This window comes from Desmodus rotundus, chromosome 2 (assembly GCF_022682495.2).
Source record: "Desmodus rotundus isolate HL8 chromosome 2, HLdesRot8A.1, whole genome shotgun sequence".
Lineage (NCBI taxonomy): Eukaryota > Metazoa > Chordata > Mammalia > Chiroptera > Phyllostomidae > Desmodus > Desmodus rotundus.
In genome coordinates this window covers 102069868-102097583 of record NC_071388.1, presented here as the reverse complement: position 1 = coordinate 102097583, position 27716 = coordinate 102069868, and the positions used below count along the sequence as shown (strand labels likewise).

The window sequence follows — 27716 nt, the reverse complement described above, 5'->3', positions numbered from 1 at the left end:
CACTTGGCATAAAGTCGCCCACAGTCAACTCGGGGAGTTTTCAGGGTATCCGAATCCTGCCGACTACACCAGTTGTAACCAGGAGGTCGAGGCTGGGAATCCCAACTGCTCCTTCGGATAAGCCAGAAAAACCACAAGGAGGACTGGATGGAGCAGACATAGCCTTTATTATTCACATTACAGGGGGCACCAATGGAGGCAGACCGGGACAGCACCTCCCTGAGACCCAGACTTGTTTTAAGGGGTCCCAGACAAAGGGGGCACGTGTCTTGCGCGTGACTCTAAACTACATTACCTCAGTGTGTACCTGCAGAGGGAAAAGGTCAAGACGCAGTCACACGGGATAAGAAGCCACTCCCTGAAGGAGATAAGAAGGGAATTACAATCCATTTCCAAAGCAATACACATTCTTTCGGGCCAGCCTTCCATTCTGCGGGTTGGAGGGGCCTGTGTCCAGCACGCCTCCACATCCAGTGAGCAATCTCCAGCACAAAACTTCGCAAACCACTTTTGGCATATTTGATCAGTCACAGCACCTTCTTCTATACATTGCACAAACCTATTTTTGTGTTTCAGTTGCATTTTTACTTTTTTTGAAACAATAAAGCATAGTATGCCAAAAATGCTGCATATTTTCTTCCATCTTCAATATTACAATGCCTACACAAGAATTCACCAATTTTGATTTTTTTAAAAAAATGCACACTTATATGACAGCTGTCACAATACAGCTAACAAAATTGTTTGGGATGAAGTCAAAGACAACTAAGCACTACTAGAGCCATCTTATGGAAAAAAACCCTTTTTGGCCAACTCAGTACATGACATAAAACTTACCATTTTAACCGTGTTTAAGTATAGAGTTCAGTGGTATTAAATGCACTCACAATGTTGTGCAACCATCACCACCATCCATTTCCAGAAATTTTTATATCCCCGTCAACATGGAGCCGAGAAAACAGGGTCCCGTTCATGTGGCGCCTTGGTGTATGACCCAACAATTAGTAGTAGAAGAAACAGGTCTTTATTCACAATATTCCAACCTTGGGGGGCCTGGGAGCAGTTCAGCTCAGAGCCCTGTTCTCCTGTAAGACCCAGCACTTCCCTTGCTCCCCAAAAGGCTATAAGCCAACACCAAGGCCCGCAGTTCCCCGCATCCTTACGTGTGCTTAAGCCGGCTGCGCCAACAGTCTCGCAGCAGCTCTCTCCCTCGGGAACCGGGGTATACTGCAGCACCCTCCTTGTACTCGTCCAGGAAAGCATGTGCCATCACGCACTGGGTCATGGTGAAGTCCAGGAAAGGCACAAGTCCCAAGAGTATGGCCTGTCTGTATGTCCCAAGTCCCGAGAGTCCAGATGGACTCCGGGTCTGCAAGGCAGCAGGTCAGCGTCTTGCCAGGCAGGCCCGTGACGGCTTCTGAGCCAGCTGGAGCAGGCACAGTCAGGGCAGCAGCGTGTCTCCCTCCTTTCCACTCCAGGCCACACTGGCAGATCCTGACTACAGGCTCTGCAGCTGCTTACTTACCCCTCCCTTCACACGGCTGCTGCAGCATCGCTCTCCTTCCTCATGGCTCCCTGCTTACTGCGCCCTTTCAAACTGCATGGCAGCAGCCATGGTTGGCTGCCCTAATTTTAAATGCTGACCCAGGACTCCCTATGTGACTTCATACTTGGCACTATAGGTGCTGAAGGTCAAGCAGGCCTTTACCCAGGCAGCAGCACAGCTTCCCTTCGGGAAGGACACAGCTATCACTTGCCATTGTTTTGAAAAGTATCTTAAGCTGTATCATCTGCTTCTTTCTTTCCCCCAACCATGAGCTGTGGGGGACCATGCTCTGCACCCCATTTCAAACATAAGAAATGTCCAAACCTGTAAGAACTTTTATGAGCTTGAGCCAAACTGACCACAATTGCTAGGAAGCAAAATCTCAATGGATCGAGAAAATGTTCCGGAAAATGGCAGTTTTGCACCTTACTTTATACATTACAATCAAAAGAGGAGAAAGAGGCAGTATAAGTGGGTTACATGAAATTCATTGATGATAGATTAGGGAGGTGGGAGAAAGCAGAGGGAGGACCTCTGGGATTGGATAAAAAGTAAAATGATGTAACAGTCAACAATTAACAGGATAACAATAACAATGAGGGGATTTGTGGTCTCGCTCTGAGGGGTGCCTGTGCTTTGAGGCATCTGGAAAAAGGGAAATAACTTTGTTATTTCAAAGGCTTGTAACCCTAGATGCAAAAAGACAACAGACAGGCTCAGTTAAGGTAAAGATGGACCTTCGTTAGGGAAAAATACTGCCCTAGGACATGACTGCCAGACCATCCTTTCTGGTTACTTCGTCTTGAGTTTGTGAGGCCACCATGCAGGCCTCCCCTGAGCTGGTCAGGGTTACTATGTAGCCCCTTTTCGTCCACATCCCAAACTGAAATTCTATACCAATTAATTTAGTAACTCCCCATTCTCCCTCTTTCCAGCCTCTGGTAACCTCTATTATACTTGGACTCAATTAATTTCTATTCTAGGTATGCTCATATGTAGAATAATATTTGTCCTTTTGTATCTTGCTTATTTCACTTAGCATAATGTTTTCAAGGTTCATCCATGTTATAGCATGTGTCAAAATTCAATTCCTTTTTAAGGCTGAACAGTAGTCCACTTTATGTGGATACTACAATTACAATCCATTCATCTGTTAATGGACATTTAAGTTGCTTCCCTCTTTTGGTTACTGTGAATAATGCTGCTGTGAACGTAGGTATACAAATATCTGTTTGAGTCTGTTTTCAATTTTTGGGTATGGAACAGATGGTAATTCTATGTTTCACTTTTCCGGGGACTAACCTTATTTTAAAACCAGTAAGAAACAAAGTTCTCTAGGTTATCCAAGCTCAAACCTTGAGAGCCAAATGCAACCTAACCGGAAGCCTCCTTCAGGCCCCAAAGCTCAGCAATGATCAGAAATGGGACGTTCCTGAGGCAGCCACAAAAGAAACTGTTCCAGTGACTGTGGGAAGTACTGTCTGCCTTATCTCCCTTCCGAGGGGGCCATCGGTGCACCCTGGCTTTGCCGACTTGAGAAAGTCACAGCGTTTGAAGAGCACTTCCATCCTCCAGCTTAATAAACCGAATGAAGGGTTCTTGGACAGGAAAAAAGCTACAAACCAGAAAGCAAAAGCTGCAAAGGAATTAGAAAAGGCACCTTCAAACCAGTTCTAAGAGAGCGTGGAAGAGTGTTGTCATCACTTGGGATTCAATGGATTACAGCACGTCTGGGCAGGTCGGGAACTACCAGGTGGGACAGGATGAGGGCAGATTTGATTGCAGCTCTTTCCAGGTGCAGGTCCAGGTGAATAGGGGTCTGTGTTGGTCTGAACAGTGAAGCACCTTGTTGGGGTGGGGAAGGTGATACACAGAAGATCAGACACCACAGGGCCTAGACTTTGGGGATGCAAGTTATTATTATATTTAATGCAATATTTACCCAGTTTATGAAACTTAACTTTCTTCTATCTAATCCATGCTTTACAACCCTGCCAGACAAATCTTTGAAAATCACCACCTTGCAAATGACACCTCTGAGTTCAAACACTTTTACTTCCCATTATTTATAATCACTGCTTTGAAGGTTGGCTTAGAATAGCCCAAGGCCACTCTCCCCAAAGGCAGAAAGACCCACATAAACCCAGGCCACCTCTGCAGCACCAATTGTAATAGAAAAGCTTCAGAGACAAGCATGCCTTTTACATCAGAACAAAGAGATATTATAGAGTAAATGATACCGGCATGCAGGTTAGGAGTGAAACACTGGCCTCCTTGGGCTTGAGGGCACCACCTTGGTAGAGTTGGTGGTGGTGAATGTGGGGGAGTTAGAGAACAAATAAAGACTGAACTCCAAATCCAGACAGTTAGAACTATCTATCCCCGGCCTGGCCCTTGGGAGCGTCTGTCCAACTGGTTCCTGAGCTGCAAAAGCCAGGTCACCCCTTACTGCTTCTGTTTTTAGTTAAAGCACCCTGAACTTTTGGACAAGGCATCCCATCCCTGTTAGTTCTTCCAGTAAGTTAGCCCCTCTGTGCCTCAGTTTTTGCATCCTGGTTATGGTAGGGTTGCCAGGAGGATTACATGAGTTGACATGGTAAAGTAGTTAGTACAGTGCCCGGCTAGCAGTGTGCTGCTTTCTTCTACCTTCCCAGTGTTAACCCATTCATCAGTCCAGCTCAAGCCCACTTGATCCTTCACACACGCTGTCAGGGGTAGTAGCTCCCCACCCCCACTCCTCCCCATTAATTTCAGAACCAGTTTAGTTGTAAACGATAAAGTGTAATTTCGACCGAGCAGCTGTTTTTACGGTTATCAATTTAATGTCAATGATAAGGTAAAACCCTGCGCATCTGTTTTTGAGTTTATCAGTTTGGCTTCACGGAAACCGCCAGTGTGTCGAATCAGAAAAGCAATGAATAGCAGCACCTGGGCCAGTTGCAAACTCTCAAAGGGGCAAAACATCAATGAAGAAAAAGTGGGCTCCACGTCCCACATGCCCTTCCTTTTCCATCAAGTTTGCCACCTCGAGGTTACACGCGCGTAAGCCTTGATCCCTCCGGCGAGCGCGCGGCTGGAGGCGCGGTTTTGGGAGGAGATAGCCACCGAACCTGCTCTCCCTCCTGAAGTCCAGCCACGCAAAGTAATCTCTGCAAGCGGATGGGGGAGTGCCCCGCCCCCTTCCGGTAGCGTCCGGCCGCAGAGAAAGAGCAGCCAGACCCCACCCAGGGATTTACAAACCCCCGCCCCAAGTGCGCCGGAAAGGACTTCCACCTGGACGCCCGCCGCCTGGCGTCCCGGCGAGTCCCCACGCGGGGGCGGAGCCTGCGGCCCCGCCCCGCCGTAAACTGACCGTGTGGCAGCCCGGCGGGGGCCTGGAAGGGGAGAGAAGGGGAGGAGAAAAAAGGGGAGGAAAGTGGATCCTGGAGGACCGGAGGGGGGAAGGGAAGGGGCGGAGGCGCAGGGCAGAGTGTGCCGGCGCACAGGGGAGCCTCCGCGCGGGGCGCGTCCTGTAGTCCAAGTTGCGGTCGCAGCGCCGAGCCGGCCCCTCCCCTGCCCGGAGCCGCCCGCTGGGGCCGCCCTGTGTGGCGACACCCCAGACGTCCAGGCCGGTGAGCCAGGACTGCGGCAGCCCCAGTACTCCTCTTCGTGCACTGCGGGAGGGATGGTGGCGCCGGGGCGCGGGCCAGCGCAGCCGCCACCGACTCCCACCCGGCCCCGATCACTGTGAGTCCGGCTGCGCGCTGGGCAAGCGGCTGTGGCCCCCAGCACTCGGACCCCTCGCACCAGCCGTGAACGCACGCCTCCTCGGAGTCCGCAGCCCGCACCATCGTTGAGGCGGGCGCCCCCACCATGCCACGGGCCGGGGCGCCCCTGTACGCCTGCCTCCTTGGGCTCTGCGCCCTCGTGCCCAGGCTCCCAGGTAAGCCGCCTCGCCCGCTGTGCAAAACGTCGCACACAGAGCCACCGCAGCAGTCTTGGAGGAGTTGGGACGGGAGGCTGTGCGGGAGGGTGGAAAGCGCCTACTGAGCCCTCCCAGGTGGGCGGGCGGCCGGGGCTCGGCCTCAAGGGGGGCTTCCGAAAAGCGTGCGTCACCCGGCGCAGTCCCGCCCGGCTGTCGTCGGTCGCCGGTTCCTTCCCTGGCTGCGGAGGTGCATTCTCTTCCTGTGTAAACAGCCTTACCAGTTTGCTGACCCAGCCTGCGTGCGCCCGCCCCCAGTACGCGGGAGGGCCGCAGCCGCCCCTGCGTTGGAGCCGGGGCTCTACACTCCCTGGTACAAAGCGGCCCTTGTGGCCGGCCCGGGGCCGGCGGGCTGCTTGGGGGCGCGGAGTGATGCCTCCGCTGCCCTGGACCCCGGACGGGGAAGGGCAGTTAGAGGTGCGAGACCCGAAATCTTCGCCGGAGCCAATGAGGGGGCGCACAGATACTCCGGAGGGCTTGTCTCCTGGAACTGCGGGTGCTCAGCGGCTCCAAAGCGAATCCGAGAGTTTCACTGCGCCCAGGCCAGCCGCCTTTTTTTGAAGATATAATCCGTCTGCCTCCTCCGCCCAGGAAACCGCAAACGGGAGGGGAGACCCGCGTCCCAACGCACAGCTCCACCTGGGACTCCCCTTTCAGATTTCTCTGCCTGACATTATTCCTCGATTTACAAACATTCCGTGCTGCGCAAACCCCCTAACTCTGGAGGATTCTGGAGCGGAGGGCAGTGTGCGCGTGCGATTGATTTTATTAGCGCGACATTGCCATGGGCTGGCTGCAGTGTGTTACCTGCTTTAAGTTTTCCGATTTGGGAGAGGTTTGGATGTAGCAGTTAGGAAGTTAGGAGGCCCCAGAAGGATGCTCTGTTGGGTGCTTGGACTTTGAGGCAGAGGACCTACCCCCACCCCCTCCCCAGAAAGCTGTAAGCTCCAAACTTCTCTTTTCCCCTAGGAAATGATTATGTTGGGTGCTCTATTCACTTAACAGGCCGACGTTCTGGGTTGCTCTTGTGAGCCAAGTGCCTCGCTGCGGAGGGAGGGCAGGGCAGTCTTTCCTACGGTGTCTCATTTACATGAAGGCAGTGGGGGTTTTAACTCTGAGAACGCTGGAGGGGTCTGGACAAACAAAAAACTTCTTTGGCCCCTAATTCAAACTTAATACTGTAGCTAGGTGTCTTTTATGGGATAATAATTACTCCAGCACTTGGAATAGATTAGTGGTTCTCAAACACCCATCTGGCAACCAGTGCCCCTCGGGTCCCCAGGAAAATGCAAAGAAAAAGATGGAGCCTGTGTCATACATTGGAGTGTTTCTTTGCCAACTAGATCCCTGCTTCACAAGGATTGTCCTTTAACTTGAAATTCTCTTTTTTTTAGTGAGAAACTTGTTTTCCTTTAACAATTTAAAGTATTAACAGAGGGTAGTTTTTCATTTTTGATAAAATAATCTGGCAACCCTATATGTTTCCCCTTTTTCTGTTTTGCTCTTAATGTTCTGTGAAATCCAAAAATTAGGAACTGCTAAAGGAAATGACTTCCAAGTTCCCTTACAGCTTGACATTCTGTGATTCCAATAAAAACTCCTATTTCCAGTTAAAAGAAGTCTTTCAATATATTACTTTTCATTTGCATTGTGATTTCTGTTTTTTGAATTTCATGTACATTCATACAATGATCTTCATTTTTCAGGTGAATTGACTTGGCCACCGACCTCAGGACATTTTAAGCCCAGTGCCCTTTGTCTTACATGACTCACCTTGGCTGGGAAAAAAGTGTTGAGCCACAGTGGATATTTCCAACTCCTTCCAGTTTCCCTTTTCTCCTGCTGTTGCCTTAGAGCTCGGCCAGCCCTTGGTGGATCAGCAGAATGGTGGGAGAGCAAGCCCATTGCTGGCCTCCACACCTGGTCATCTCCCTTTTCTGCCCAGCAGCTTCTAAAGGTTCGCAGGGGCTGACTCACATCCCTGTGAGGTCTCCTAGTTTCTCAGTGATGCTGAGTCAAGTTCAAACATAGTTTGAAACAGTTTTTTTCCTCTTCCCTTTTCTTTTTTTCTTCGGGCTCTGCAGGTACTTTCTCCAGAGTTTGTTTCTGTCTTGCTACTAGGAACGTGATTGAAGGGAAACCCTTCCTTAGTGAAGAACGAAGTGACCTGCAGGGCCATGCCTGCCTGGGTGTCCCTAGGCCTTTAGCCAAGCTGCCGGTCTACTGCTTTCACCCCACTTTCGTCTCTGTGCTTAATCCAGCTGGAGACAGACTTTGAATTTAAGGGCACTCATTTGCAACAATTCTGGTAGACTGACAAACCCCCCATCCCAGGGTTATCTTCTGCTCTCCGTGTTGTCCCACGGCCAAGAGCCTTGGACAGGACGTAGGTTTTGGTGTTCCCACTGAACCAGGGAAGGGGGTCTCTGGGCTGAGGCCCTTGCCTTCTAAGGAGTGTGCTATGATCTCGCTGTAGGACTAGAGTCACGTTTGCTGTTATAGTGTATCATTTTTTAAAATGTTGTTTTAGTGATGCCCTGAAAATCAGAAGCCTCTAAGCCCTGAGAGAGCCCTTTAGTTAGGGGGCTCCTGGTGGCAGCGCCCCCCACCCCCATTTTCCTTGGTCTGTGACGGGGCGGTTGGAATTTGGCTGTGGGTTTGCAGCTCCCTTCAGGCAGTCAGACGTAGGCTTAGAAGTGGCAGGACAAGGAAATGCTCCCAGGCCTGGTGTGTGGACTGCTGTTTACCCTAGGTATTTATATTTTAGCTCCATCATCCTTGAATTAGGGGGCTTTTTATAAAGGGGATTGAAGCAGAAGAGGGCAGGGTCTAATTAGCTCTAATTAGTATTCCTCTCCTGCTTGTTCTCCATGCTTATTTAGCTCCTGAGGCAACAGGAGGATTAAAATATTTAAGTAGTTGGCAAAAGGCCCCTCCTGCCTGCCTGCCTTGGTAACTACTTTTTCTTCTTCAGCTGTTCATGGACATACTCTGAGAAGTTTTAACGATATCAGCACCTTGGATAATTACACAGGACTTAAATAGCAGCGTCATTTCACGCAGTGGTGTGCAGCTGGGACCATGGGGTAGGGTCTCTTTTCACAGGTATTTTCACCTAGCTGCGGCTGAGGGCTTTGGAAATCCACAACTATGGTTTGTTTTCTTTTTTCCAGTTGGAATGGGGCTAATGGCCTTGTAAATGTAACGGAACACTTTCTAGGTGCCCACTTGTTTGTGAGGTTTCTTGCTTCTGTTGAATGCGGGGCTTGATTCCTGGGCCGCACCATGAAAAGTTTGCTCCAAGACAGGCTTGACACGTCTCCTGTGGCAGGCGTTTGGAGGGGCTGTCGTGTGGGCTGTCTTCTCCTTACTGGATTCCCTCCCCTGCCCGCCAGAGTTTTCCAGAGGTGGTTGCTTGTGTCTTGTAGAGCTGGGACCAGCTTCTGTACTTGTCAAGTTATTCTCAACTCTGGCTCAGAATGAGCCTGTTAAAACTCAACTCAGGTCACGTCACTCTGCTTAAAACCCTCTCTTGGCTTCCAAAAGTCCTGCTGGTGTCCTGCCAGGCTCTCTGCAGACTCTCCCTCCCCCTTCCCCCAGCCTCCCTCCCTGACTTTATATTTTTTAATACTTCCCTCCCATCACACACTTCACTCCAGCAGCATGATGCTGCCTGGAATACTCTCCCAGGGATGCAGGGCGGGCTTCCTCTACCTTCTCTCAGTTGTTTCCTACTCAGCTGAGTTTTCCCCGGCCACTCCCAGCTAAAGCTGCACCTCCTGCCCCACCTTCTTACCTCCTTTCCTTCCATAATTATTCTCCTTCGTGCTCATCACCATCTGATGTACTTGCTTACCAAGCTTACTGTCTATCTTCCCCCACGGGAGTCTCCCCCCAGCCTGGATGTAAGCTCAGTGAGACAGGGAGTTTTATCAATTTAATCATTTCTCTCTCCTCTGATGTCTGATTTGTGCTTGTTGAATGCATAGATGGTGGGGGTGGGGGGTGGGCCTGTCCCATCCGTACCTCCTTGCTGCCTTCTGCAACTAGCTTTGAGGTCAGGAGCTCTGCATGTAGCTTATTAGGAAGAAACATTCTCAGGGAGAGAGAACCCAGTTAAATGTCAAGATTTGGGAGAGGCGAGAATCTATAATAGAGACCATTTAGTTGAATTGTTTGCATGAAGATGCTGAGGCCTGGAAGGTAAAGTGACTTGTCCAAGGTCATGTAACCAGTAAATGACAGAACAAGTACTCGGATCATCCAGCCCAAATGTGCTCTCCTCATCGCATGACTCCAGCCCAAACGTCCTTCCCTCTGTGACAGCTTCTCTGCATCCCTCAGGTGGAGCAGGATTGGCCTGTCCTTCCCTTGGCTCACAGTGCACGTGGGGACCGAAGGGGGTCTGTCTCAGCTGCTACGCCATGAATTGCCCTGGTCCTACATACCTTGGTCCCTGGTACAACCATGTGCTTCCCAGGGAGGGTGTCCACCCTATATACTCATTATGCTTCTCCCACCATCCCGACCGCATAACGTCACGTCTCCTCTCCCCCCAGCCAGTGGGGCCATTCGGCTTGGTACTCACTTTTGTTATCCCACTGAATGTTTTGGGTCAGGAAACTTTAGCTGCTGGATATGTGCTTCAGTAGGTGTTTTCTGACCTTGGACATGTGTGCTGGGAAGAGGCGGAATGGAGAGGGCCTGGCCTGGACTGTGTGTGGGAGGAGGGTCAGGCAGGATGGGTTGGATTGGAAGAAAGAAACATTTCATACATCTTGAAGGAACGATCGACTGGACACGATAGCCTTCTGGGCATGATTGATGAAAGAGGGGCGAGTCAATGAGCTTCGGAGGGAGAGCGTATTTTTGGATTATGGTGCGCAGTAAACCCCTGGCTTCAGATTGCTGCCGGCAGTTGGAATTGAGTTGGGAATAGTCACCGTGCAAACAGCAACTAAGGAGAGATGTGGCTGCCTTCTGGGCTGCTAGTGCCAGTTCCCGTGACCCAGACACAGCACTCTGACATTTATGACCTCCAGCTGTTTAGCTTTTTATTCATTGCTTCCTTCCTTTCAAAATGCTATTGGTGCCCAGTGACTCATCCAGCTAGATTCAAACTGTCTGAAACACGAATAGGTGGAGAGAGGAGGGGTGCCAAAGGGAGCGGCTCCAGCACTGGGATACCGTCAGCACACAGCGGTGCCCTTGTGCCTGGGTGCCTGTCTGCTTCCTGGCACCTGGCAGGCTGTGGGCTCTTGGGGAGCAAGGCCTGGGCCACTCATCTCTGCACCTCTAGCGTCCCGCAGGCCACTTGCTTGGCACGCTTAGTGCAGATTTTCTTGAATTTGAATTTGTTCCAACAACAACCTAATTTTAGAGGAATCATTTTGAGTGCAATAAAACTACTTTACTATTGTGCGTGTGAACGTGTAATAATGAAAACAGTTAGCGATGCCGTGTGATGCATGTGTTACAGTCACTTGCTCTGTTTGCATGCCTGATGTCTGTCGCATTGAGCCTCTTCGGTGTTGTGTCTGAGGTCTTTTAGGCTGGCAAGGCAGGAGACCAGCGCCCAGGCTGATCTGGGTCAGAACTAACGAGCCCTTACTGCCTTGAGCCCAGGACTCCCCCACCCAAGTTCCCAGAGCTCAGTGATGAGGCTGCGGTAATTAGAAGGTGGTGTTTGTGAATCTTTGTAGGGTGGGGCAGAGATATAAATGAGATATCTGATCTCAAGTTTCTTTCTGATCAAAGGCCTGTTGGAGATATCTTCCAGAAGACGTTGGAACTCACTGTCATGTGGCTTTGAGTCTGGGATGGCACAGGGACCACCAGGCAGGTGCCCCATGTGGGCACATGCTGGCCAGCACTCTTTCTGACCTTTTTCTTGTAGACTGGCCTCCTTGTTTCAAGTCACTTACTCTTGTTTTTTGTGTTTTCATCTATAAAATGAGGTGACTAGCTCATCTTAGAACATTTTCAGTTCCAAGGGTCTGTAGTTCCACGATTTTACAGAAATAATGTCACACAGCAAGTGGCTGATATGCCACCGCAGGCTGAGTGTGTATTTGGTGAGCTGAGACGAGCTGGAGGAAAGTCCCATTTGTTCTAGATTTGATCGTTCCCCCTCAGAGAGCAGTTTCTGACCGGTATGGGAATTTAACCCCAAACCGGTGTTTTGAAACTTACCCTGCACACACCGCTTTTTTTAAGGGCTCCCATGCCTGTTTAGATGCTGCTGAAGGTGGGAGGCAGGCAGGGTTCTCAGGTTTTCTTGGTCAGCGTTTGGACCTGGGACGGCTCTTCCTGCTCAGATGAGGTTATGCACCCTGGTTGGTCCCAGCTTGTTTCTCCGGGAAAGTGTGTTCTGAGTCCAGGGCTGTGCCCAGCAGGCCCTGCCTCAGGCTTGGCAGAGAGATGGCGTCTGAGCAATGCCAGCTCCGTGGGTGTGAGGCGGGGGTCCCAACACAGTGAGGGCTGGTGGGGACAAGGGGCCCCAGGTTCCAGGCTGTGGTCTGTGGCTGGTGGAAACCATTGCTTTCACCCTGAAAGCTTCACCCCCACCCCACCACCGCCCTTTCTTCCCAGCACTCAGGTCCTGCCTCTCCTACTCCAGCAACCATTCTTACCCTCTAACAGTGTAGCTTCCGGTGTCTCCCAGTTTCTGTGGGTTTTTTCTTCTAGTGACAAAGGAGACACAAGGAGTTAAAACTAGCAAATTAGAAAATGCCAAGTTTCAAGGTGGCTTAAAATAAATGTCATTATGCTGTTTGGTGGAGATAGGGAACTGTCACCACCCACCCACATTTTTCTTCCACTCTCCCTTTTTCATCTATTTGACTGTTTCCCCCCTTACTGTCTGAGCCCTTCTTCCTGTGGCTGGTGGTCCTGGGTTTTCCTTACTCCGTCCATTGTGCCTTAGGCACTGACCAGGAGAGACCAGTGGGTCTGTTAATGCTGTGAGGGCCAAACAGAGTCATTTCCACTCGGAGAAAAACCATCAAGTTCTGTTCTTGGTCGAAAGAAATCTGTCCTGATGTTACCCAACGGAAGGAAAACACAGGGATGATGTGTTTCTTCAGGGGTGCCTGTGCTGTGGGGCGGGAAGGAGAGCGGGGTGTCGAGGTGGGGTGGGGGAAGGAGAGGGGACAATGGATTTAACCTCAACACCACAGTTGAGTCTGCCTTAGGGGGCCCTCCCCAGATTAATGGCAGGGGGACATGACCTGAGTTTGAAATAAGTAACTTTTACAACACGAAAGCAGTTTCCTTCTAATCTTGGTTTCCGATTTTTTTTTTTTTAAGTAGGGATGGGCTTTGAATTTGATCAAATGCCTTTTTATCGCCTGCTGAGGGATGACATGGTTGTCTTATTTGACCTACTAGCAGATATATTGAATTAATGGATTTCCTTTATTTTTTTTTAAACTTTCTTTTTGAAATTTTTAGAGAGAAGAAGGGAGAGTGAAACATCGATTTGTTACTCCACTTTTTTATGCATTCATTGGTTGATTTTTGTTTGTGCCCTCAGTGGGGATTGAACCCGCAATCTTGCCGTGTTTGGATGATGCTCTAACCAGCTGAGATACCCGGCCAGGGCCTGGATTTCCTTTATCTTAACCCAGCATCGTATTCCTGGGCTACGTTCTTCTTTAAGGGCTGTGCTGGCTTGTTTTGGTACACTATGGATTGGGTGTGATACCACCTGATTTAGGATTTTACTTTTTTTTTTTTTTTTTTGTCATTTTGGCTGAACTAAATGCACAGGACCTGTTTTCCCTCAGGGAGAGCCTGTTGTTACGAGGAAGGGTCTGGAAATGCAGGTGGGTCCAACAGAAGAAACGGGAGTTGCTACCACAAGTATGCGTGCTCAGTGGGTGCTTCAGAAATGTCAGGTGTTTAGCTTCAGCCCATGAGCCTTAACCTGCAGTTAGCAACAGGGCCTGCACCCCGCAGCCTTTCCGAGGCCCCCTATTAAAAAGGAAGTGACTCCTCCTCCCCTCCCATTCAAAAGCCTCATCAGTAGGGATTATAGCGAGGAACTAATCAGCGCATCCTCATCTTGCTCTAAAGGTCTCAACAGATGCACTAGTGGAAGTGCCGCCTCCTGTGAAGAATGTCTGCTAATCCACCCAAAATGTGCCTGGTGCTCCAAGGAGGTATGCGGGCGGTGGGGGGGGGGGGGGGACGGGGACGGAAGGGATGCTGGGGGGGGGAGGGGTGGGCTATGCCGTAGCACACGAGTTGATTGTACACGTAAAGTGTGTGCAGATTCTGCAAGCTGCCTTGTCCTCTTTTTCCTACGGGATGACAAGAGAAAAGCCGCATTTTAACATGATACGTTAAATTGGCTGTCCAGATAGTGTTGAGAGTTTTAATTCTGTTTTAGGGAAACAAGGCCTTCCTTTCCTTTTTGAGGGGAGGGCGTGGGCATTAGGACTCTGTATAGTTTCCTGCTGTTTGGGCAGAGACCCCAGCTTGTGAAGTGAGCTTGTTGCCTAACAATTCAAAACGCGCCTGGCTGAGGGACCTGTCAGTGGGTGCGGGCCACCTTAATGTGGCTTATGTGAGGATGAATGGGATATCATGACCTGGCCTGTATGGAATGATTTTATTAAAAATACTAGCTGCTGTTTCTTCAAGCCCTGTAGGAAGGAGTGTGAGTTTGGGGTGGTGATAAGCAGATTGCCGTCCTAAAGCAATACAAATGTCAAGGTTGGTGGGCGAGTTGGGAAATGATCGATTTCTAAACTTCCTGTCTTAAAGAAAATTTCTGGGTCGTTTTTCTAAACTTGCTAGAACCACGGAGCATAAGCCCTTCTTGCACTTGTGCACAGTTAGGGTTATTTTTGAAAGAACCCAAAGCTTGGCATTTTAGACTGCCTCCAGCTCTGCAATTCAGTGGAACCTGAATTCAGTGCCTGTCAGGAAGACCAAGAGTTGGCCCCTGGGAGGCCAGGCTTGGCTGTGATGCAGCCTCAGAGGTCTAGGGGGTTCTTTAGCCTGCACTGGCTGCAGATGGTCTGCAGGGACCCCTACCAGACGCTTTGGACACGGTATCTCTGATCATCACGGCAGCTCTGTCAGGTGGGTGGTAGTACCCTCATTTTATTGATGGAAAGTGGAAGCTCAGAGAGGTAAAGCATCTCTTTCCAGGCCACATGATGTTCTGAAGCTGGGGTTTGAGTCTGGCTTCTTGCATTTCTGAGCCAGAGCACTTTCCGGTAGGCTACGCTGCCTCTTACGTGTGACCGCCCCAGAATTTTTTCTAGTAGAGAGTGAGATTACGACACCAGGGCTTCGAGAGAGGAATCTCCCCGGTATCTAAACCCTTCACTGATTCGTGTTTAATTAGTGTCTTTGTAATGAATGCTCTTTAAAACCTTTCGCTGCTTTCCTGTGACCTGCAGGACAAATCCAGCCTCCATGGCCACTGCCTGTGTCCTCACCATTGTCCCTTGCCCACCACCAACACTTGAGTCAGAGGAAACTACCTGCAGATCCCTGGAGAGCCCTGACTGATGAACATGAACATGGTTTTCCCTGTGCTCCTCCTCCTCCTGGCATTCCATGCCTGCCCCTGACCAGCACCCTGTCTTCCGGTTTTCCAGAAGTCACTCCAAGCCTCTTTTAGACTTTCATGGTTTTCCCCCTAACACACCCATCCCTCCCTTCATCTATCCATCTGTTCATCCATTCGATATGAGCACGCAAGCTCTTTCCACCAGAATATTAGGGCAGGAGTTTCATCTGTGCTCTTCATTGCCATATTCAGCGCCCAGAATGGACACACAGTATTTGCTCAGTAATCATTGATTGAAGGAGTTCATTAAATGTCTGTTTGTAGTGAGTCTGCGTGTGCAGGCCCTGACCACTGCTTTGTCAGCCAAACTCCACTCCTTCCGTAGCGCTCAGAGACGCTTACTCTGTTCATTTGTTCTCATGCTGTTACCTTGAGATCCTAAACCACGTCTTACTGGTCTCAGCATCCCCAGATCCGGCTGAGAAGCTGGCAGGAATTCGTCCTTGATAGAAGAGGCCCACTAAAAAAGACGTAGAGTTAGAGGACCAAAGGTTAAGTATCAGTTTTGCCATGGTTTATTCTCAGTGTCTTGATATGTAAAATGAACAAGGTACCTCCCACCCTCCGGCGTTTTGGGGAATATAAAAGGAGATCAGTGCACGAGAGGGCTTGTGGATGGGACTGCTAGTTAGCCAAGCCTCTTGAATGACTGAATGACAGTTATCCAGCAAACTGCTGTCATCAGTGGATATTTTCTAGTAAAATGTGGGCAGTGGGATCCGGACACCAAGATCACTGTCTATTTCAGGTTTCTTCCTTTCCTGTGTTAGTATTTCCATAAGTCTGTCGGCCTGATATGGACAGTGAATGACGTTGTTCTGAAGAGCTTATCACGGTCCCAAGCCCACTCTCGGGTTCCCTCTCTAGCCTGCTGGGCTCCCTCTCTGCTTAGGGAGAGCCTCATTCTTGGCTTCAGAACTTTCCATGAGGCCTGTGCTGGATGCGGCTTCCCATCTTCATCGAGAGGTATCTTTCCTGGCGACCTGAACGTGTTTCAGGGAGCAGGGTCTGGAGAGTTCCGGAATGGCTTTGATTGACCCCTGCCCCTTAGCAAGACAGAATGACTGTGGCTTCTTAACCGTACACCCTGGGGCATCACCGAAGAAGTGAGGTCTCTGTCTGCCAAGAGCCGTGTGTGTATTGAGGGCTCATACGGAGTGGATGGTGGAGGGGCCAGGTCCCTAACCAGTGTGTTCTAGTGGGTTCTGATCTGCGGGGATTAATCCCAGCACACGTTCCATGTTCCATCGGGAGCCCCCCGCTCTAGACCCTACAATGTCTTCCTTATTTCATTGAGGTGGAGGTGGCGCTCCTTCCATTTAACACCCCTGTAACCTAATTCCACCCCCTCCCCCCAGTCCTTCCTGCCCTCACTGTGTTCTCCCACAGCTATCGAGTTTGAGTCAGCCAGCATCCTCACGTTCTCCAGCCCAGCACGGCGCGCGGGTTCTCTCCACCCGGTTCTGCTGCATGGCCCTGTGCTCCTGGCTGTCTTGTCTTGCTCACCTACGTGGAAACGAGGATGCGGAGGGGGCTGCCCGCCCTCATCTGTCTGCACTGCACACCTCGGCCGTTCCTTGTCCTTCGTGAACCCCTGGGCTGTTTCAGCCCACCTTGGCCCCTGCTTCTCAGCCAGCTTGAACACTTACGTTGCGTGTACTGCGCCACATAAAATACACAGCAAACTCAGGCAGCTTATTACCTATTGTGTTCTTCATTTTTTTTAAGTCCCCACCCAAGGATATGTTTATTGACTTAAAAATTTTTTTTTTCTTAAATTTTTTAGAGAGGGAGAGAGAAACATCGAAGTGAGAGAAACATCTATTGGTTGCTTCCACACATACCCTGACCAGGGACTGAACACTCAGCCTAGGTATGTGCCCTGACTGGGGATCAAACCCGAAACCTTTTGGTGCACGGGACAGCGCTCCAACCCACTGAGCCACCTGGCCAGGGCTGTCCATCCATCATTTTTTTAAGTGGAGATTTGCCTCTGTTCTGAGACTCCAAGTTTCACAACCCAGCCATCTGTAAAGAGGAATGAACTGGGAAGAATGTGTGTGGGGGCTTTAATGGCAAGGCCTCAGGGCAGCCCCTGTTATTTCCACCCACATTTTCCTGTTTAAAACCCAGTCACGTCACTAGGCCTAAGTGCAAGGAGAACTGGAGATCTAATCTCGCTGTGTGCCCAGGAAAAAGGGAGGGTGGGTTTTGTCGACTGGCAGCCTGTGCTGGAGGCACGGAGGCTGGTGTGCCCTGCAAGGGGCAGCGGTTGAGGAGAAGCAGCAGGGCTGATGGACCCTTGTCCCTGTGGGATAGAAAGCAAGGTTGGTAGGAGGGGGAGAGGAGGCAAAGGCAGGCAAGGGTGATTGAACTCGGGGCTGGGGCAAGTGGGGAGGCAAGTGAAAGGGAGACACCTTGAGGCGACATGGCTGTGGGCAGTATAGGTTGCTAAGAAATGGAAAAAGAAGGACCCAACAGGCAAGGCTGCCCTGTGGGAGGCCTGTGATGTGTGGATGGGTGGAAATAGGGTCAGGCATGGAAGCCTGGGCTGGGGTGAAGGTGTTTGCCTTGGAGGTGGACGTGGAGAGGAAGGAAAGAAGTCAGTAGGGGTGGAGGAACGAGACTGGTTAGAGACTGGGAAAGAGGATGGGCTGACTGGACCTTCTGGGAAATTACAGTAGCAGGGAAAGTAGAGGTGACATTGTCCACGTTTTTCTTTGAGCTGGGGGAAAAAAAGAGCATTTACTCAGCTCACAAATAAAATATAGATTCTTGGAGAGAACATCTCTTTGTGGGCATTGAAGGGATAATCTTGGCTTATTGTAGATGCTTCATAAATAATTTATTCAATGCGTTAAGTCAGCCAACTGAGGGCCGACAGAGGGATTTCTCTATCCCCAGGCAGGAGGTACACGTGGTAGTGTGTGGCTGGTGCACAGATTTCGGATTGCACCACTTACCTTCTTTCTTCCCTCCCCCTTTCTTCCAAACCCATGAGGGCCCTGCCAAGCCCGGGCTGCAGCCTTGGCAGGTCAGAGAGCCTGGCCTGGTTGTGTCACAGGAGAAAGACCAGCCACAGAGGACACCAGCTCCCCACTGTGCCCACTTCTCTGCCTGTTTACCAGTTTGCTTCTTCCCTCGTCTCATTTCCTGCTTGGATTCTTCTTCTCCCAGGGCTTGCAGTTTCAAACAAACAAAAATCTGTCCTTGCCCCCAAAACAACCACCCACATCCTTTCAGGGCTGTAGCCTTCAGCAGGAGCAGGCGGGATGGTCTACAGATACAATGTAATGACTGTGTGGCAGAAGAACCTGAAGGCACTGGTGGAGACGCTGGACTGCGGTACCAAGAGCCAGCTGAGCACTGGCCTTGACTGCGGGAAAAGAGATTTTTTAAAAAATATATTTTATTGGTTACGTTATTACAGTTGTCTATTTATTTCCCTCTTAGCTCCCCTCTGCCCTGTGCCCCCCCTTACCTCCAGCAGTTTCCCCCTTAGTTCACGTCCATGGGTCATGCACATAAGTTCTTTGGCTTCTCCATTTCCTATACTATTTTTATCCTCCCCCTGTCTATTTTCTACCTACCATTAATGCTTCTTATTCCGTGTACTTTTCCCCCCCCTCCCTCTCCCTCCCCGCTGATGACCCTCCAAATGATCTCCATTTCTGTGATTCTGTCCCTGTTCTAGTTGTTTGCTTAGTTTGTTTTTTTTAGATCCAGTTGTTGATAGTTGTCAGTTTGTTGCTATTTTAATGTTCATAGTTTTGATCTTCTTTTTCTCAAATAAGTCCCTTTAACATTTCACATAATAATGGCTTGGTGATGACGAACTCCTTTAGTTTTCCTTGTCTGGGAAGCACTTTATCTGCCCTTCCATTCTAAATGATAGCTTTGCTGGATACAGTAATCTTGGATGCAGGTCCTTGCCTTTCATGACTTTGAATACTTTTTGCCAACCCCTTCTTGCCTGTAAAGTTTCTTTTGAGAAATCAGCTCATAATCTTAAGGGAACTCCTTTGTAGGTAACTCACTGCTTTTCTCTTGCTGCTTTTAAGATTCTCTCTTTATCTTTAACCGTTGGCATTTTAATTATGATGTATCTCGGTTTGTTCCTCTTTGGGTCCAACTTATTTGAGACTCTGTGCTTCCTGGACTTGTATGTCTATTTCCTTTGCCAAATTAGGGAAGTTTTCTTTCATTATTTTTTCAAACAAATTTTCAGTTTCTTGCTCTTCCTCTTCCGGCATCCCTGTGATGCGGATGTTGGCATGTTTGGAGCTGTCCCAGAGGTTCCTTATACTCTCTTCGTTTTTTTGAGTTCTTTTTTCTTCTTGCTGTTTTAGTTGAATGTTTATTTCTTTCTTATATTCCAAATCATTTATTTGAATCCCAGCTTCCTCCCCTCCACTGATGGTTCCCTGTAGATTTTTTTTTATTTCACTTAGTGTAACTTTCATTTCTTCCTTTATACTGTTGCCATACCCAGTGAGTTTTAAGCATCCTGATCACCAGTGTTTTGAACTCTGCATCTGAGAGGTTGCTTGTCTCTGTTCTATTCATTTCTTTTTCTGGGGTTTTGATCTGTTTTCACTTGGGCCATATTTCTTTGTCTCCTCAATGTAGCAGCCTCCCTGTGTTTGACTCTGTGTGGTAGGTAGAGCTGCTTTGACTCCCTGTCTTAGTAGCATGGCCTGTTGTAGAAAAGGCACCTATAAATTGTGTGGGGCAGATCCTTAGGTAATTGCCAGGGAGGGGCAACCCACTTCACCCCTTTGTGGCTCTGTGTTGGGGGAGGGTTCAGAGAGGGGACGATGCTGCTACCTGGCTTCTGGAGGTTTGTCTGGCACTCACCTCATTTCCAGTCACTTCACCCACTTCCCATATGTGACTGGCACCCTTCCAGCTGTTGCCCTGATGCTGAGTCCCAGAGTGGGTGGGTTTGCGTACATTCGAAGTCACTGTGGGCCCTTTAAGCTGAGTGTCCTGAAAATCCAGCAGTTTCTTCTGCCACCCCAACACCCACTGGTTTCTATAACCCAAAGTTATGGGGGATTTATCTTCCTGGTGCGGGAACCCTGGGCTGTGCAGTCTGGCCGTGGGCTGGGATCACTCACTCCCAAGGTATCCCTCCCTATTTTTATCTACCACAGGTGAGTGTGGGATCAGCTGATCCACCGCCACCGCCTCGCTGTGCCGCACTGCAGCTCCACGTGTGACTCCACCCATCCTACCCATCTGGATGAGTGTGTCTTCTTTAAATCCTTGGTTGTCGGACTTCCATACAGCTCGATTTTCTGACAGTTTTGGGTGTTACTTGTTTTGAGATGTAGTTGTAGTTCTTTCTGTGATTGTGTGAGAAGGTGAAGTGTGTCTGCCTACACCTCCATCTTGACTGGAAGTAGGAAAAGAGATTTTGTTTAACAATAATCAACCTCGTTATATGCTCTGGGTAACGGGATGGAGGGAATAGAGAGGGGCAGGTTACAACAAGGTGCAAATGCCAGTGTTGTAACAAATTAAGAGGATCTAAATTTGGAACACCGCCCTTTTGAAGTCCTGCTCCCGCTGGGTAATTTGCGTGTAATGAATGCAGCTACTCTTTGTACGTCCTTTGGAGAGTTGATGCCAAGGTTGAGACCACGGACAGGCTTCCTTCGTGAACCGTCTTCCAGCGCTGAGCACCAGGAGCGCCTGCAAGCAGTTGAGCTGTGGCCATCTTCTGAACTTGTTTCCATTTCTCCATGTTGAGATGAAGCCCCCTCCCCTCACCTTCCATACCCATTTTTCTGCGTGATGAGGATGTTTATCCTCCAAGTTTGATAGGTGGCAAGAAGATCTCTGTATTTGGGGCAGCAAGGAGATACAAAATTCAGAGGGATAGAATCTGTGTGCCCAGCTAGTTTTTCTGCTATGGCAAATGTAAAGATTTCTGCTATGGCTGTGCAAAGATTTCTGGACTTGGGTCCATGAAGCTGAGGCCCAATGAATTTAGACTTCTCTGGTGAACTCATGCATGTGGGCATCTCACCCACAGAAGTGTGGGGCTGCCCTGACTGGTGGGGCTCAGTTGGTTGGGTATCATCCCTCAAGGCAAAAGGTTACAGGATCGATTCCCAGTCAGGGCACACGCTCAGGTTGCGGGTTCTGTCCCCAGTCAGGTGCATACAAGAGGCAACTGATTGATGTTTCTCTCCTTTACTTTCTCCCTCCCATCCTTTCTCAAAAAAACCCCCAAAGTGTGGGGCTGACCTTGTAACTTGCTTTTTATTCCCGTACCTGGTGGAGGGTCCAGATGTCAGGTCTCTGGGACCTGAAGGCTCTTAGCACATCAGACATTGGGATGTCATCCAGGTGAGGAGGATTTTCTTAATCACAAGTCTTCCTTTTCTCTAAGGGTTCGTCATCTGGGGCATCTGCCCCACTGAATGTGGAGCTTGGAACTGTAGGTATTGAGATACTGTCTTTACAATGTTTGGTATCCGAAAGGTCATAACCAGCACAGTATTTGTCCATGGCCTCTGTGGTTTTGGTTTCTTCCCTTTAAATGTGCACTTGTCCTTGTTTAAAGTGAAAACATCTAGAAAGGATTTCAAGGGCATAAAGGAGAGGTCCTTGAGCTTGTGGACACCTCCTTTGGCGTCTGCAGCACTCTGTCCTTTTCTTGAACAGTGAGAACCTGTGGCTAGAAATTAACCACGGTGGTTTTCAGGCTGCGCCATAGGGGCCTTCACGCTGTGGCAGGAATCCCACTGTTGAGGCAGCTGCCTTACCCTCAAAAGGTTCTTCAGACCTACCCTGCCCAGAGGTGCCTCAGCTGGTGTCTTTGGGGCCCTAAAGCTCTGGAATAATGACAAGATTTGATATATAGTTAAAGGTGTCTCAAGGGCTGTTGAACATATCAGTAAGGCCATTGAGCCTGGCCCAAGTAGCAAGAAACGGAACTTTGTGAAATAGGATTTTGACAAACTGATGATACAGATGAACGGCACTGAGACCAGACTTAAATTTGGTACAGGTGCCATCATAGGATGTCTCTTACTGTCAGTAAAGCTGGAGCTGCTGAGAAGGGGCTGCCTGGGCTGTCACATTGCTGATTGGTTGGCACTTCTGAAGTCATCCAGCAGGTTGCAGTTTTAATGTGGTCAGTCATCCTTCTCATGCTGAGACGGAGCAGCAGTTCATGGTCCTCCCTGCTACTTCAGGGAAGCCACGTGCTTGGAGCTGAGGTTTGACTACAACCTTGAAGACTGTTATTAAGGAGAAAGAAGGGAACACTGCCACCAAAGGAGAAATGAAGAGGGCTTTTCTCCTCACATCCTAGAGAACAAAGAAGCCCCGGAGTGCAGTGGGAAAAGCCAGCTACACAGACAAGGTTGTAATTGGCGTAGGGGAGGGCTGCCTCTGAGTTCTTCGGGTCTGGGAAGTACGACCTGGACTTTGAGTCTGCTGACGATTCCAGCAGGTACATCTTCCCTGGCCGGCAGACGGTCCTGTGCATTCCTCCATGAAGTTTCGGTAGTCTATCAAAAACCCCTCTGGGCACGGTAGCCAAGAGGGTCCAGGCAACAGGGTATGATCTTGGTGACCAGCCTGAAAGCGAATGCCTGAGGCTGTGGATAGGGAATCATGCAACTGCCTCCTTCTCAGAGTGAAGCAGACTGGTTTTTTGACCTAGTCTGTTCCAGAGTGTGAGCTGCTCAAGACCATGGGAGGGACATCAGGGGTTCCCTTCACTGTGGGGAGACTGAAGGTGCTTTCCTTGCCAACCCCTGGTGGCAGGGATCTGCCCGGGACTGGTCAAGACAGATGTACCTTGACAATCAGAAGTGGACCAAGGATCACCAGCTCCTCGGAACTGGAGGGGCTGGCAGCAAGCCCAGTGTATCAGCAAGACATTCAGAAGTTCTCCAGCCGTGTAAGCTCCGAGCAGGCAAGCCCCTGAGCCCTTCCAGCTCTGGACAGCTAATTAGACCTCTGCTTCAGGCTTCAAGGGACAGCAGACCGACAGCTGCAGGGCCTGCAGGAGGTTGACTGTCCCTGCCCCACCCCTGTGCCTTCTCACTGCTTCATTAGAATTGTTACATCAGAGTCAACCCTGGCCACTTGGAACCCCATTTTGGAAACCCTAGCTTTGAAATCATTGTGTAATTTCAAGGATACTCATTTTAAGGTAGAATAATCATGATTCTCTCCTTGCTCCACAAGTGGCCGTGGAGCCAGCTATACCTCTGGCGCAGTCCCTGAGGTTTTGAAAGGCAAGATCTCCAAGGGTTCAATACAGAAAGTTAAAAAAAAAATCCAGTTATAAGATACACACACACAAAAACCAGAAAAAACTCACAGAGGCCCAGAACAGCACATCCGGTTTTACTTCTTTAAAAAATACTATGAAGTCCTTCTTCTTGACTTCTTGGTCTTGAATCTTGCAAACACTCCAACAGACATGGACTAAGGGCGAGCCCCTGTGTGTGTGTGTGTGTGTGTGTGTGCGCCTGCCGGTAGTGTGGCTTCTGATAGCAGTCAGGGAACACTTGACCCATGCGAGGCTTTCTGGCAAAGTGGTGCAGAGGGGAGCGGAAGGCCAGCGTCCAGACCGCTCCAGCCATCACGAGGATCACCCAGCACAGCAGTGGCCCGCATCCAGCCAATGGGAGGAGGTGACCTTGGTTTTCACATCTGTCAGTGAAAGGTGTTCGGAAGGAATCCTGGGTTTGCTTTGCCATTTAAAAGTTTCATTACCGGAAAATGATCAGTATTTCCTGTCGCCATATATTAAAACAAAGTATGTTATTTCATTTGAAAGATAATGGCCCAAACTTGTGATGCTCCACATTAGGTTGGGTCATCCTGGTGCCCCGCCACCAAGTCATCTTAAGAAAAGAACTACTTTTGTTATCATTGTGGCTTTATTGTTCAAATAGCAATAAAGATAGAAAAATAATCATTTTAGTTCCTCTACCCTAATACCTCAACCATCTTCATTTTAAAGTTTCTTTGAACCCTAATGCAGATACAACTATATTCTCTGATTTTTTTCTTAGTATGAATGTTTTGAAGTTTCTATTTAGTCTTCATAATTATTGGTAATGGCTGTGCCATCTATTGAAGTAATAAAACCATATTTTTCTTACGGTTTAGGGATTTAGGTTTACAAATTTGTAAGATTATATTATTCTAAATAACACTGTAGTACAGAGCCTACAACCTTTCCCTTTCTTTTGATTTTGTCTTTGGATCAAATTTCTAGAAGTGCACCTCCAGGTCAAAGGATACAGGATATATTGTGACCTTGTTCTCCCGGTGGTCGTTCAGGTCAGTGTCTGCAGAATAGACAGACGAGTGAACAGTTCCCAGGGGACCTTCTGACCGCCCGAGTGATGACTAACTCGGACACTTACATCTTTCAGAAGATTTTAGCTATACAACTTATGACCATTTCAGTTACTCTCTCCTGCTAATCATGTAGACAGTTAGTCATATTTTTAAAGGAGCATTTTGACATTGACTTAGCCATGAAACAGCCCCTGGCCAGCTGGTTCAGTTGGTTGGAGCTTCGTCCTCTGCCCTGGAAGGTTGTGGGTTCAGTTCCCAGTCAGGGCACATACCTAGGTTGCAGGTTCGAACCCCGGTTGGGACATATGGAGGAGGCAATGGATCGATGTTTCTCTCTCCTTCCCACCTTCCCTCCCTCTCCAAAACCAATGGAAGAAAAAGCTATCCTCGGGTGAGGGTTAAAAAAAACAAAACCATGAAACCAAACCTTTTTATTATGTTTTTACAGTTTACAAAATGCTTTCATATCCAGCCCCTCAATTCTCTTAATGTTTGGTGGGGTATTTGGGGTACATGTGATCATTTCTCCATTTTCACTGCACAATGAAAATGGAATGTAGAGGGTTCGAGGTCAGCCAGATGGTGGTGGATCTACAACCTGAGGTGTTCTGGGGAGACATTCTGACTACCTCCTGCTCTTCCTCTGTTTCTTTGCTTAGAACTTCGGCAGCCTGCGGTCAGTCACCTCCCGCTGTGACTTGAGGGCAAACCTGATCAAAAATGGCTGTGGACAGGAGTTTGAGAGCCCAGCCAGCATCACCCAGGTGCTGCGGAGCCTGCCTCTCAGCACCAAGGGCTCCGGCTCTGCGGGCTCAGACGTCATTCAGATGACTCCGCAAGAGATCGCTGTGAGCCTGCGGCCGGGTGAGTGCCCTTGAGTTGGGACGTGTGCATGACGGGGAAGTGAGCCAGGGCAGGCTGGGGGCAGGGGTTGGGGAGGCGAGGCCCAGACCCCAGGGCCCCTGGGAAGGACAGCATAGCTTTGCCATTTTTAAAGTTGTGGTAAAAAATGTATGTAACATAAGATTTATCATTGTAACCATTTTTAACTGTATAGTTCAGTGGCATTAAGTTCACTCACAATGTTGTACAGCCATCCCCCCAGTCCATTTCCAGAACTTTTTGCATCTTCTCAAACTGAAACTCTGTGCCCATTAAATAATGACTCCTCATTCCCTCCCTCCCCAGCCCCCCGGCAAGCGCCCTTCCACTTTCTGCCTCTGTGAGTGTGACTGCTTTAGGGACCTCAGATAAGTGGACTCATACAGTGTTTGTCCTTGTGTGACGGCCGATTTCACTCCACATGGCATCTTCACGGTCCGTTCATGCTACAGGGCGTGTCAGGTTCTGTTTTTTAAGGCCGGTTACCCTCCATTGCGTGTCTATACTGCACCTTGTGTATCCACTCATCCGTCAGTGGGCTCTTGGGTTGTTTCCACCTTTAAGCTGTTGTGAATAATGTTACTGTTTTTTATGGGAGGATGGAGTTAATGCAAGTTTCTCAGGGAAAGTGCAACTTCGGGGGAAAAGTACTTTTTCCTGTCAGCAGATTCCATTTAAGTCAGTGACATTCTGAAGGGACAAACTTTTAGAGTAGAAGTATTTTGTTTTTTGACCCTGGAGCCTCTGCAGGCCCTAGAGTTAATTGTGATATAAGGAAACTAACAGATTTGCATACCTACTACGTGCTAAATACTTGATCTACCCTAAGGTAGCTAATACCGTTTTACACATGAGACAGTAACCTGCTCAAGTCCTCCCTGTCGAGTGGTGAATCGACTCGACCCGACCCCAGGTCTCCGTGACTGCGGAACTCATTGCAGTTTCCAGCCACCACTTCCACCATCCACCGCTCTGCATGTTGGAGTCTTTGGATGTTGAAAGATAGATGTGCATGTAGCTGAATTAAGAAGCATCGCAGTGTTGAGAGAAGGAATTTTTCCAAATTCCATTGATTGTAGCCTTTTCTTTTCTATGCCATCGTCTAGGAAACCATTGGCAGTCACTGTTGCTAGATGGCTTGCTTGGGTTTCCTGGGAACTGGGCACAGTGAAAGGATACTGATCTAGTTGGCTGTTCTTGGGTGCTCGCCCTGGCCCTGTGCCCAGCCCCGAGGCCCTGGGCAGTTCCCCCCGCCTCAGCATCTCAGGGTCTTTCTCGCCTTCGTTCCTCACAGCTATGTTTGGAGGCCTAAATGAGTTTGTTTTGTTATAAATGCACTTTAAAAAAAGTTAAAATCATTATTTTCAAAGAGTAGTGGGCAGAGGTGTAGATGCTAGGGAGAGTCAGCCAGCCACAGGTCTGAGTAGGTGCCTCAGGGCCTCAGGAGTGAATTTAGCACGGCTCTGCCCATTGGAAGCACTCGACAGTGCTGCTTGTTTCTGTTAGAAAGAGCTGAGTCATCGTGCGTTTGAGAAATGTTTCATTTGCCTATTGAATTGTCTTGGAAATAAGAAATAAAAGAAGGATGTAAATGGCCCTGCTGGTGAGAGGCACAGACTATGGGACAGTCTGGGGACTCATGCTGGGATTAGCTGAAATTGCTATTTTTGTAAGTCATTTCAGTGTAAGTGACACTTGGCCTTTTTGTTTGGTGAGATGCCACACTGAGAGAGAAAAGGATGGGAGCCCTTACAAAGTTGTGTGAGTGGGTAGGAAAGTCAGTTGGCCTTTATGTGGGCACATGTTTGGTGACCTTCCGTATGGAAAAATAACTCCTACCCTTCTGTGCAGACAGGCTCGGGGTCAAGGGCTTTCACCCAGAAGGGACGTAGGCGTTGTAGGAGACTTGAGATGTTGGAACATGGTGTAGGACGAGAATGGTTAGCAACTAAGGTGAATAATACATTTTCCTTTTTTTGTAATAACAGCATAACAGTAACTTAAAGGAAATTTTGAAAAGATTAACACAATATTATTTTTCATTTTTAATAGATCCTCTGTCTTTATTCACAAGTTTATATTTTTCATCTACTTAGAATATATTTACAATTGTGTATAGTTTTTACTCAATAACCTTTGAAAACAAGGACCAAAATTCATACTACCTCCCAAAGAGTCTGGTTTCAGGGTCATCCCAAGGGAGGCTTTTGTGTCTTTGGGACTCCTCGTCCAGGACGGCCCGCAGAGTCTGTGGAGTTCTCTGGAGGAAACGCCCTTTGTGGTTGCTCATCGTCAGTCTTTCGGGGTAGATTTAGCTTAGGGCAGAGCTGGAGGTCACACCAAGCCAGAGATGTCACAGTTTTAATTCTGGTTTTTTAAATCAGAATTAAGGTGTGATTCTA

At 49.0% G+C, this 27716-nt stretch overlaps 1 protein-coding gene across 2 annotated transcripts in view; it reads left to right on the top strand.

The window, feature by feature from the left end:
* Positions 1–4902: 4902 nt before the first annotated feature.
* The window catches only part of ITGB5 (integrin subunit beta 5), a 110605-nt gene continuing 87791 nt past the window's right edge, over positions 4903–27716 (top strand). The window contains exons 1-3 of one of the 2 annotated variants that reach the window (XM_024578147.4): positions 4903–5468; positions 13584–13669; positions 25092–25296. In XM_024578147.4, coding sequence (XP_024433915.1) covers positions 5399–5468; positions 13584–13669; positions 25092–25296 — 361 coding nt within the window. In that variant the 5' untranslated portion in view covers positions 4903–5398. The remainder of the gene's footprint in view (positions 5469–13583; positions 13670–25091; positions 25297–27716) is intronic. The other variant, XM_053918469.2, reaches the window with a different exon arrangement.